General features: G+C 36.9%; 1 protein-coding gene across 1 annotated transcript; it reads left to right on the top strand.

The window, feature by feature from the left end:
* Positions 1 to 749: 749 nt before the first annotated feature.
* On the top strand, positions 750 to 4,662 carry LOC145567546 (ATP synthase subunit d, mitochondrial-like). Its single transcript, XM_081626847.1, has 5 exons — positions 750 to 1,026; positions 1,923 to 2,004; positions 3,411 to 3,475; positions 4,076 to 4,162; positions 4,276 to 4,662. The coding sequence occupies exons 1-5, from the start codon at positions 856 to 858 to the stop codon at positions 4,375 to 4,377; spliced, it is 507 nt and encodes a 168-aa protein (XP_081482973.1). The 5' UTR covers positions 750 to 855; the 3' UTR covers positions 4,378 to 4,662.
* Positions 4,663 to 12,953: the final 8,291 nt, after the last annotated feature.

The raw sequence follows: 12,953 nt of genomic DNA, 5'->3' as shown, positions 1-12,953 counted from the left end.
ATAGTAATGTACAAGTAAAAATCAAATAAATAGAATATAGGATACCGTACATCTTTATTCGAACTTAATTATTTCCGAAATCAGGTGAACAAAACATACAAATTCCTAAATGGACCTGCTTCACACTAATTTATTGTGGACCATCAATATTTTTTTTTGGCGTTTAGAGAGCCACAAGGACGGGGGTGAGAATCGATCCCAAGATCCTTTGAAACCGGGAGGGAAGCTCTAACCACTTGAGCTATCCCTCACTCTCGTGGACCATCAATATTAAAGACAACATGATTGTTTTATTAATTAAAAAAAAAGTCACTATATATATTAAAATAAAGGTTTTTATGTTGAAAAAAAAAGTCATTGTAATATTAAATGTATAAGAGGTTCATTTTTTTTAATGAAAATTTTAATAAAATGGTTAATATGAATAATTAAGATCATTACTATTCAACATAACGTCATAATTTAAGTTCATAATAACATTAAAGGTCACACAAGTTTTAAGAAAGGTTATTATGTTAAAAATAAGGTTATTATGTTAAAATTAGGGGTCACTATGCTTAATATAACGTCAATTACGTATATATAAACCTTAGGTCCACAATAATATTATTATTGTATATCAGATCTACGCAAGATTTTCTGAACAAAACAGCCCCTGAATAACTCGAGCACGGTCAAAGCAAACCATAACCTTAAACCAAGAATCATCACAAGGGGAAAAAGAGAAAAAGCCAATAAAGTGGGTTTTCTTTGGCCCAACAAACCACAAGCATTTTCACAGTTGCCTTTGCCACCCCCAAATCCAATCTACCCCCATTTTTGAAGGTTGCGAAGAGAGAGAAAGTACGAAAAAAAATGAGTGGGGTTGGGAAGAAGATTGCTGATGTCACTTTCAAGGCATCCAAGAACATCGATTGGGATGGCATGTCTAAGCTCATTGTCTCTGAAGCTGCTCGCAAGGAGTTCTTCACTCTTCGTCGTACCTTCGATGAAGTCAACACTCAGCTTCAGACCAAGTTTAGCCAGGTCCGATCTTCGATCTTCGACATTCTAAACCCTAATTATTGTTTTACCCATTTCTGTTTTTTGTTGATTTATTGTTATTATTGCGGTTAAGGGACATTTTCCGATGTTTTGATTAATTGATTGTGATTTTTTTTTTTTTGAAATGCGATCTGGGTTTGTTGTTGTTGTGAAACCCTAATTTTTTAATTTGCGATTGTTCTGGATTTGAACCCAGAAATGAATTGATTGCATGACTTTTCGAATAGGTTTGATTTGAGTATTAATAGAGGAGTGTTTTGATTTGATTGGATGATTTTTTGGGGAAAGCTCGAATATTTTTGAGTACTTGGATGCTTTTTCGGGGTGAAGCTTGATTTATTAGGGTAACCCGTTACCATAGTCTTTTGCTCTTAAGAACAAATTCGAACCCCATTGTTTTAGAACCCTTAAAATTTTTTAAGGTGAGATTCCATGGTTCATTTGCTTCTCACCTATGTTACTCGAGCATGCGTACTTGTCCAAGGTGTAAATTTCCATGGTTTTCTCCCGGAATGAAGTGTTGAAGTGCCCACAACCATCTTGGAGTGTAAAGGATAGGATACGACACCGGTACTTGATATCTAATGGACTCTGAGTAACATAGCTTCTCACTTCTGTACATAGTCTGGCTGCATGATTTCAATTGCTTCCTCCGTTAAACCTCAGGCTGCATTAGGGTTATTGCAAATAAGCTGTAGATGTTACCGTGTGAGTGAGAATATTGTGGCACATTTATTTAATTGAAAATCATGGAATAGCAGTAATGGATTGTGATCAAGTTTTAGATGAGTTTACTTTAGGTTAATATGTATGGGTACTCAAGGATTGACATGCAGATACAATGATAATATAGCTTTGCTTATGCTTTGCTTATGTAGGAACCTGAGCCCATAGACTGGGAGTATTACAGAAAAGGAATTGGCAACAAATTGGTTGATATGTACAAGGAAGCTTATGATGGTACATTTCTGCAATCCTATAATTAATTTTTTATATCAAGATATATATTTGTTTCCTGAAATTCATGTTAGTTTTACATTATAACATGATATTAGTATTACAAGATTAACATGATATCACAGGATTAGTCATAAGACAGTTTAGGGATAAACTATCTAATGTAGGGTAGGAGAGCGGCTGTGTTGTGCACTAGTCATTATATTTTTATCGAAGAACCTTTAAAAATGGAAAAAAAAAGAGCATCATTGATCGCAGTACAACAATGGTCTTTAATGTTTTCAACTTCTCTTGTCTTTTCTACCTAGTATCATGTTGGATGTAAGCATAGTCTGATTTCCTTATTTTGTCTTCAGCATTTGTAAAGTTTAAGGAGAAGGTGCAAGGTCACAAGCATGAGGACATGACTTGTGTCAAAATGAGTAGATAATGTATTTTTTTTCCCAATTGGAATCTTCCATTTGAAAATAGAAAAACTTTGAGCATGAGTATTCATAGATTTATACATCATCTGCTCCTGCTCTGTGTCAATTGCTACATAGCTTCTTGTCACATATTTAAAGTTGAGATTTGATGGTGTATTCGGGCAAATTAATCAAAATAATTGAAACACAAGCAATATGAAAATTATACATTGCCGCTGGTAAAGGTATTTTGATTATTTTGAGTGTTTACACCCTTAAATCTTTTCCTCTAAATGTGTGCCAAGAGGGTATGTTGAGCAGAGGAATTATAAGAAAATCATACTCTGGTTGACTCTGCTCGGGTTTTGATAATAGTTACTGGATTGGATGTTAATAGAATGATTGGAAGTGTATTTAAAGTGGAAGAAAAGAGAGTATTGTGATCGAGATTAAAGAAGAATTTGTGGTGGATGGGAAACGGGGAAATAGTTTCTTATGATAATATTTTTTTAGAAGGTAAAGAGGAATAAATTTTATTGGGATACCAAGTATTGTATTATGGATATTAATTTTGGACAGAGGGACTATATGCATTGGCTTGAAGCTTCCTATTCCCTATTTCTGTGTAGTTTTTCTTAGTCGTGAGCTAATTTACGCAAGTTCATTTCCAAGATCTACGTTTGGTTTCTTGTAGTGAAGTGATGTTTTTCATAATCTGGCATTATGGCAATTTTGGAGATTTGCTTGTTGGAATGTTCGCTGTGTTTTGGGGACAAGATTTTTTTTTTCTTTCCCTTGCCAAAGATGAGAAAGATTGTTCTGAAATAAATCTGAGAATTATTATAGTATAAAACTTGTGTCTGTCATTTTCTTTGCAACATTGAGTTATGTCTTGATGTATGGTTTGATGTTTAATTTTAACTTTTCATTTTGTTTGTTCCTGCATTATGTTTAAACCTGCTAAGATTTTACCCTAATGTAATTTTTTTTTTTTTTTGTCTCTAGGCATTGAAATTCCAAAGTATGTGGACAAAGTTACACCAGAGTACAAGCCTAAAATTGATGCCCTGGTGAGTGCATTGATCATTCTAGAGTGCATTGATCATTAGGTGTAGTCAGGCAGTTGACATACTTATCTTCATCCAAAGGGACATAAATGCATAGTAGCTAAATAATTCTTTATCTTCTGACCCAGCCTGATACGTGGTAGTAAAAGAACCTCGTATCAATAGATACTGCAGGGTTTTTATTCCCTGCTTTTAGCCATTATAATTCTAATGAATAATGATGCTCTGATTAGTAACCTTGGTGTGTCAAAAGTTGACTTGTGTTCATACGCTGTGATTTCCTGAGAATAATTTCTATTCATGTGCTTTGAAAGGGCCAAATTTGATCTTTACGGTTTTTGTTCTTTTCACCTTGAATAAGTAATTTCATACAAGGGTTACATAAATCTAGTAGTAGGTTTGGATGGTGGATAAAATTATCTTGCAATGGTGATATGTTCATGAAATCATCCTATTGGGGATTTTCATTTTACTGCCATTTTCCAGTAAATATTTGCTGCAACAAATCAATTTTATCCATATTTGTCAGAGAAAGCATATTCTGCTACAACGATGAGTATTGCTTAATATTGTGCTGACCCATTGTCATGTTTTGTACTTCAGTTGGTGGAGCTGAAAGAAGCAGAACTACAATCTTTGAAGGAGTCTGAAAGATTGGAAAAAGAAATAGCTGATGTGCAGGAGTTGAAGGTAAGGCTATTTCTTTGCAGCTTTGAATGCCGAATGCTATCCTTTGAGCCTCTAGAGCTAGTTGTTTAGGTCTTCATTTCTTTCCATGACTAAGTACTGTTTTTTCTCTTTAGAAAAAATTGAGCACCATGACTGCGGATGAGTATTTTGAGAAGCATCCAGAGCTGAGGCAGAAGTTTGATGATGAGATTCGTAATGACTACTGGGGTTATTAATTCTGTGACGATTCTGCATTTCCCTTAGGGTGAGCATGTTGAGATCATGGTGATTGATCGATATATTAGCATAATAAAATAACTAATTCTGCTTTTTTGGCGATATGTTTCGTCCCTGTGAAGGATTTTTTCTTTGTTCTTTTTTCTCTTATGCTCTTGTAATTAGATTGTGAGGTGCTTGCAAGATAAGATGCCTTGGTATGAAAGAGCGAGCACATTTGTTTGTCTGATGAGCTGAATACCATGTTGGAAGTAATTTTTGAGAACTTATCTTCATGTTGTGCCCGTTTCTGAAGTTTTGTTGATTTCAATCCTTGTATGCATTTGTTTCAGTATTAGGCAAGGACGCAAGGTGGTCAATCTAGTACGCTCTCATTTTGCTTATTGTAGATTGTAGAGGTCTATTTTGGTGAATGTAGATGATTAACTTCGTTAGGAGTCTTAAAACTATGAAGTAAATGATCACGATTTTTAACACAAATCCTGCCTATCTACAAAAAGTTAAGATTGTAACATTAAGACACCACCCATAACATTATGATTATTTAAGAAATGATCAAGTTGACAATTTTTATTTATTTATTTATTTTTTTTTTTTTTACAATTAGCTATACTACATCTGTTTCAAATTATTTGCAACGACTTGACATTAAGTATGAGTAGAAAATGTTTAATCGCTGTTTTGAAATGGAGGTAATATATAAAGTGTGGTACAGTGAAAGCTACTCTATCTCTGGGCACTTGAGCAAAACCCTCCAAGATTTCAACTTTACATTCACATATGAAAAAATATTTGTTGATATGTGGTTTGACAAGCAAATGAATTGGCTTTAATATGTTCTTGTGAAAGTCGGTATTCTCGGTCTCTATTGAGTTGACATAGTGTGACTGACACATTATTAGCAGGTTGTGAGTTCTTGTCACCATTAAATTTGTTAATGGGAGAGGAAAATTGAAATGAATTTTTATTTTTCATTTGCAAAAGATAGGAAAGAAGCAAAATCAAATACTGTACAAATTGATAAATTTGTTCTTCAGGGAAAAAAATTACAAGCAATTTTGTTTATTAAGGAGGTCTCAGTAAAGAAAATGTATCAATTAGTATATAATCACAGGCATCATGAGTCATAACTAAGTCACTCGTATTTTATTGATCAATAAACACATAGTTGTAAATTAATAAACAAACAAAATTTGTACTTAAAAAATGGAGAGCGCGAGAGATCGAGAGAAACTAGGGCTATCTAGCGAAGAAAATGATCTCCTTCAAAGATCGAATAAAAAATTTAAGAAATCTGATGAATCCTCCCCTGATATAGGCACTTCTTTCCCAGCATTTGTGGGAGCGGAGGATGTGGATATGGTACTAGAGACGGTACAAGTGCAATCTGAGCAAATTCTGGGAAAGAATTCGTTTTCGATGGTGACAAAAGGAATTGATGGTTCTTTGAACCCTCTATTTGATATGAATGCGTCGGATGAGGACGATGTCTCTGATGATGATTGTGTGGCGGTCAATGAGGAAGAAGATAATCATTGTCCGACTATCCTATTAACAAAAGAGGAGAAGCGCAAGGCCAACCTTGGAAGGATGTGTTAATTATCAAACTCTTTGATAAACACTTGAGCTATGAAGTCCTAATTCGTAGACTAAGACTGAAATGGTGCTTGAAGGGTGACATTTCATTGACAGACGTTGGATGTGCCTATTATATAGTGCGCTTTAACAATCAGGATGACTATAATTTTGTTCTGGCTCAAGGCCCTTGGGTGATTGGTGATAGTTACCTAACTATCAGGAAGTGGGTTCCAAACTTTGTCCCTGATGAAGAACCAATTAAGAAGCTCACAGCCTGGGTTCGTATCCCTAATCTCTCAGTGGAGTATTTTGATAAGAAATTTTTACATAAAATTGGGTCGAAAATTGGAAAAGTTATTAGGGTTGATAAACATACAGAGTCTCAAAGCAAGGGCCAATTTGTGCGTTTTAGCATAGAAGTTGATTTAACTAAACCTCTGTTATCCAAGTTTAGGATGAATGGTCGCATATGGAGAATTCAGTATGAAGGACTTCAGCTAATTTGCTTTAAGTGTAGAAAATTGGGTAACAAGGATGAGCATTGTGATAACTTTCACAAAGATGAGAATAGTAGTAATGCTTAATTAGCAAGTGCTAACATAGGAAACAGAGTTCATAAACCAGAGGAACATGACCAATATGGGTCATGGATGATAGTCCAGAGAAACACCAAGAAAGGTGGAACGAGAGGAAGGTCAGACCCTCAGTCAAAAAGTGGTTAAGGCCAAGATAAGCTGGAGGTTCCAAGCAGAGTCAACAAGTGAACAAGGCTTCGTCAAGAAATAAATCTTCAGCCAATGGCAGTGAAACTAGGAAACAAGTGGCTAAACCTTCGGGTTCAAGGTTTCAAATTCTCCAAATGAAGAAGTGGAATTAGGAAACTCTTCGATCTTAGCAAATTAGCCAAAAGAAATAGGAAATTCCTCAAGTGATCAAGGCAATTTTGCCAATGAAGAGATGGTTAATTTAGGGGATGACCTTATGATTGCAGAAGGGGAAGTACCACAAGGAATTAATGCCATAAGTGGCGGTGACCAATCTGATTTGAATGAGTCTACTATTAGACTAGAAGATTCTAAATTTAGGGGAAAGGAAGATAATTTGGCAAATATTCCTACCTTTGCTTGGGTGGAAAAGATGAAGAAAGATTTTGCTGCTGGTAATTTTGGTAAAGATCAGAGTAAAAAAGATAGGGATATATCTTCTCCCAAAGAAAATATATCCTTAGGAGATCGTTTCCCTTTGTCAGCAAGGAATAAAAACTTGCTAATTGTGAATAATAGAGAAAATTAAGGAAATTGGATTACAAAAAGAATTCTTTTCCTTATTCTAAATCAAGGTCATCGTCTGGAAAGGAAAACTTCATTGAGATAACCTCTCATACCTCGACAGCTTTGAAAAACAACTCAGAGTCTAGTGGTGCGTTGAGCAGCTCGGTGAATCAAGTGAACCATGAACCCGATCAACATTCCGATCACTCTGGAGACTCGAATCCCCCTGTCATTCGAGATGTTTGTGGATTACTCGACGGAGGGTCCAACATTGGTGAGTTGTCACCCTTTGGCGAACAAGGCCCATGTGGAGGTAAATTCATACCTGCCACTGGCACACAACCCTTCGGACTTGATGGCATCGTTTCAGATTCCAATAGAGACGGACGGTCCAATGAGAGCGCTGAGAGAGGCTTATTTGTCTCTCTTGCCTAATGTTCCTTTGAACAATTATGATCGATTTCCTAATTTTCCAATGTTTAATATGTCCATAAAAATTTTGATTTGGAATGTTCAGGGTGTTGGAAATAAGTTAGCTTTAATTAGAGAGCTAGTGAGGATTAATAATCCTACTGTTTTGGTGTTGGTAGAGACTCATATAAGTGGTGTTCAAGCACAAAATATTTGCAACCAAATTCGATTCTCAGGGCAAATTCGTGTCGATGCTCAAGGATTTGCTAGTGGGATTAGGGTGTTATGGAAATCTGAGGAAGTAAATGTAACTTCTTATGACAATCATACTCAACATGTCACAGTTAGGATTGAAAAGACTAATGAAACTCCTTGGCGATTTTCGGCAATCTATGCTAGTCCCGATAGTTCTCTTCGTAAAGAGCTATGGGAAGAAGTGGAAAAAATCAAAGAAAATTACTCGGAGCCGTGGATTTTGGCGGGGGATTTCAAAGAGACCACAAGCTTGAGGGAAAGAAACGGTGTTGGTGGCCTTGAGATGATTCTTAGATGCAGAAACTTCTCAATTTGAATTGAAAATAATGGTTTGCTTGATCTTGGTTGCTCGGGATCGGAGCATACATGGTTTAGAGGGAATTCTTTTGAGACTTTCAAGTCTGCAAGACTAGACAGAGGTCTAGTGAATGATGAGTGGCGGGCTCTTTTCCCGGAAGGTGCTGTCCACAACTTGCGTAAATTACGGAGTGACCATTGTCCGATTATTGTGAGTACGACTGGATTTACTCCAATTTCGAATGCCATCAAACCTTTTCGTTTCCAGGCTGCCTGGATGAAGCATGATCATTTTGAAGCCTTTATTCGATCTAAGTGGGATAAGTCCGCCCCTCTTATTCCTTTTTTGAAATCCTTCTCGGGATTATTAAACAGCTGGAACAGAGAAGTTTTCCACAATATTTTTCGAAAGAAAAGTGAATTATGGGCTCGGCTTGAGGGTATTCAGAAGCGGTTGGCTCAAGGTAGAGACCGACACTTGATAAATCTTGAAGTGGTTTTGAGAAGAGAAATGGACGAGGTTTTGGAGCAAGAAGAGTTGTTATGGTTTCAAAAGTCTCGGCTTGAAGCAATTAGAGATGGTGATATGAATACAAAGTACTTCCATCTATCCACTATTATTAGAAGACGTCAAAACCGAATTGAAACTATTCAAAATTCGGAAGGCGAATGGGTTCAATGTCCAGAAAAAGTATGGTTTCTGATTATTGGATGAAGCTCTTCCAAGAAGAACCGATGGCCTTTACTGGTGAGCGTTTGTTATTAGGTCAATTTCCTTTTATCTCTTTGAAGATAGGGAATTAATTTCGAGACCCTTCTCGGGTTGTGAAGTCAAGAAGGCTATTATGAATATGAAAGCATTTAAGGCACCAGGCCCTGACGGTTTTCAACCGCTTTTTTATCAACAATTCTGGGACCTTGTGGCTCCAAATTTGATCAAGTCAGTGCAAGATGTGTTGGAAGGCCGTGAGTTCCCAGAAGGTCTGAACAATGCATTTCTAGTGCTTATTCCTAAGATGGATGTGCCTCAAAAACCGAATCATTTCCGTCCTATAGGTTTGTGTAATATCACATATAAGGTGGTTACCAAGGTGATCGTGAATCGACTTAAACCTTTGCTCCCAACCCTTATTTCTCCAACCCAATGTAGCTTCGTTCCAAAACGACAAATCTCGGACAATATTGTTATTGTCTAAGAGATGCTTCACTATATGAAACTCAAGAAAGGAAAAGTGGGTTGGATGGCAGTTAAAATCGATTTCGAGAAGGCATATGATAGGCTTTGTTGGAGTTTCATTTGAGAGTCTTTACTTGAGCTTCGCCTCCCCCAGTCTAAGGTTGATGTAGTTATGAATTGCATCTCTTCTGCTAAGCTACAAATTTTGTGGAACGGTGAACCTATGGATGCTTTTTCTCCTACTAAAGGTATTCGTCAAGGCGACTTGTTATCCCCATATATCTATGTTATTTGTATGGAACGATTAGCTTATCTTATTGAACATGAGGTGAGATTTGGGAATTGGAAACCGGCAAGAGCTAGTAGGAGAGGTCTGGATATTTCTCATTTAGCGTTTGCGGATGATCTTATTTTGTTTTGTGAAACTTCGGTTGAGCAAGCGAAATGTATGAAATAGTGCTTATACAAATTTTGCAAGGTGTCGGGGAGCAAGGTTAATTGTGATAAATCTTGCGTGTTTTTCTCAAAAAACACGAGTCTTGATATTAGAGCAGCTATTTGTGACACCTTGAATATGCAAAGCACCGAAGATTTAGGTACTTATCTTGGAGTACCTACGGTTAATGGCAGGACTTCGAGAAGTGATTATCAGTATTTATTGGATCGAGTAAACGCTAAGCTAGTAGGCTGGAAGAAAAAGACATTGTCGCTAGCAGGGAGGGCTACTTTAGCTCAATCATGTCTCTTGTCAATTCCATTTTATACAATGCAGACTATGAAGATCCCGCGTACCACTTGTGATGAAATTGACAGGAAAACGCGAAGATTTTTATGGGGAGGAGATGATGAGCATCGTAAAATACATCTTGTGGCTTGGGAGAATGTCTCGAAACCCAAATCAGAAGGAGGATTGGGCTTGCGTTCCATAAGACAAGCTAATGCAGCATTTTTGACTAAATTGGGGTGGCGTGTCCTTACCAAACCTCAATCTTTGTGGTCAAGGGTACTAAGAAACAAATATTGTGAAGGGAGGTGTGATATAGACATGTTTAAAGAGAAGTTGAACTCTTCAATTGTTTGGAAGGGAATTATGCAAAACATTGATATCTTGAAAAAGGGGGTAAGTTCGACTATTGGCAATGGAAGGCAGACTTCCTTTTGGAAACATAGGTGGGCGATGTCTGTTCCTTTGATTGAAGTTGCAGACCCGTTACCTCTTGCTCACATACAGGATGCCAAGGTCATTGAATTCTGGGATCCTAATGTTGGGTGGAGACTTGATCTTTTTGCTGATTTTCTTCCGAATAATGCGCTGGAAAAGATTATATGAAGACAGTGAAGATGAGAATGTGGTGGATGCTGTGTTCTGGAACGGAGAAGCTTCAGGTGGCTTTTCGTTGGGGTCTGCTATCAACATTATGCGCATTACATCTCCCCTGAGTGATGAAGCGAGGAAAGGCTGGAAGACTATATGGCGCTCTCTAGTTCCTCAACGAATTAGAGTATTCCTATGGCTAGTTCTCCAAGATTGCATTATGACTAATGTCAATCGGTTTATGCGCAAGTTGAATAATGATCCGAGGTGTAAGGTGTGTGGTATGGCTGACAAAGATACCAATCATATTCTTCGAGGATGCCCTGTAGCTACTGCTATTTGGCTTAAGCTGGGAATGAATCAAACGAGCCTTTTTGCTGATAGTTCGTGCGTTGAGTGGATTTTATTCAATTTGGAAAATTCTGGAACTGAAGTTGAAGAGCAAAAATCGATCACATTTGCTATAACCTTATGGTGGCTTTGGCGGTGGAGAAATGAGAGAGTTTTCTCAAGAGAAGCTAATTTTCCAATTGATCAAATTGCTTTCATCCATGCTCGTGTAGGAGATATTAAGCGAGCTCTAGAGAAACCAATTGGGTATGAGTCATCCGGAGCTGCTAGGCGCAAAGAGGTTTTCATCAGGTGGAATTTTCCTCCAATTGGCTGGGTTAAACTTAACACGGACGGTGCATCGAAGGGCAACCCCGGGAAAGCAAGGGCAGGTGGGATTATTCGTGGCTATGATGGTGAAATCTTTGAAGTGTTTGCTTCTAATTGTGGAGTATGCTCTAATACGAAAGCTAAACTCTTTGGGGTGTTGCGTGGTCTTGCAATTGCCTGGAACGCTAAGCATAGAAAGGTGCTGTTATCTGTGGACTCGGAGGTGGTAGTACGATTTTTAGTGGAGGATTTCCCTTCACAATCTCCTTACATTCATCTGGTTCGAAAATGTAGATCATTAATCTCTCGTCAAGGGTAGGATGTGACTTTTAGTCATCGTTACAGGGAAGCAAACCAAGCGGCGGATTGGCTAGCTAACTATGGCGTCCACTCGGATCAGAAGATAGTGATTTTTGAGGCGATCCTCGAGGATCTTCGGGCCGTTTTATTTGAGGATTTAAGTGAAGTTGCTCGTGCGAGGCTTGTGTCGAAGGATAGTCCCTCCCATGCCTAGTGTCGAGCTTTTTATTGCTTTTTTAGTTTCTTTGTTTTTCGGTTTGCTTTGTGTTTCTCTTTTTAGTTTTGCTCTTTTTTTTTTTCTTGTAGTTTGGTTTTCTTTCTCTTGGGGCTTGACCCTCTCTTTCACCAAAAAAAAAAAAAAAAAAAAAAACAAACCATGAGTCATAACTAGAGGTATCAATTCAGTTGGGTCGGATTCGGTGAAGTTGGAATTAGTCGAGTTTATTTTAAATTTGAGTCATGTAAAACTTTTGTGTTTATCCATAATGAAATTTGAATTTGGTTTTTCTGATCGATTTTAGATCAAATTGTTTTGTCCAATATTTGATACTCTTCCCCCTCCCCCCCCGCGTGTTTTAATAAGTATTACACTTATCAAATCTGGTCGTATTTTAATAAGTGTTACATTTTTTTTTTGCAAAATACTACATTTAAATATTACATATCTCTCCTCTCATTATCCCCATCCAAACCTATAACTACTTTTTTTTTTATTTTTTTTATTTTTTTTATTTTTTTATTTTTTATTATATCTTTATCTCACATTTATTACTTTTCAATAAATTATTAACTCCATTATCACTAGTTTATAATTTTTTTAATACTAGACATGACATCATGCAAAATTGTCAACTGAAGACATTTTAAACGGTTTTACCTACCTAGGGCTGACAAACAGATCAGATCGGGTCACTTTCGTGTTCGTGTCATTTCGATTTCGGGTCAAAAACCTCCAACCCTAACCTGATCCGTTTAGTTTTTCGGGTTGAAAAATCTGACCTGACCTGATCTGTTTAATTTTCGGGTCAACCTGAAATGACCCGCTTAACCTGATTTTTTTCTCTAATCGATTTTATTGAATTTTTTTTCCTGATGTTCTGTTTAACTAGACTTCGTTGCTTTTGGTGTAAAATGGGTCATCCTAATATGTTGTTTTGAGCTTGTTTTTTTTGCAAATTATAAAAGATCTTTGAAACGGACTTGTTAATTGCAAGAAAAAATAAACAAACACCCATAGAACATTGATGTAAATGCATAAAATAACTCACAAAAATATCACTAATTTAACAATCAATAACAAAATAACAACAA

Source organism: Chenopodium album, chromosome 11 (assembly GCF_948465745.1).
Source record: "Chenopodium album chromosome 11, dcCheAlbu1.1, whole genome shotgun sequence".
NCBI classification, from domain to species: Eukaryota; Viridiplantae; Streptophyta; class Magnoliopsida; order Caryophyllales; family Amaranthaceae; genus Chenopodium; species Chenopodium album.
The sequence above is the reverse complement of the archived record's forward strand: the minus strand, read 5'-3'. Positions and strand labels throughout refer to the sequence as shown.

Bases quoted from the DNA above. Each gene is read 5' to 3' on its own strand.
- LOC145567546 (XM_081626847.1), top strand. From the start codon at position 856: ATGAGTGGGGTTGGGAAGAAGATTGCTGATGTCACTTTCAAGGCATCC. The intron at 1,027-1,922 runs GTCCGATCTTCG...TTGCTTATGTAG, and splicing joins TTCAGACCAAGTTTAGCCAG to GAACCTGAGCCCATAGACTG. The intron at 4,163-4,275 runs GTAAGGCTATTT...TTTTCTCTTTAG, and splicing joins CTGATGTGCAGGAGTTGAAG to AAAAAATTGAGCACCATGAC.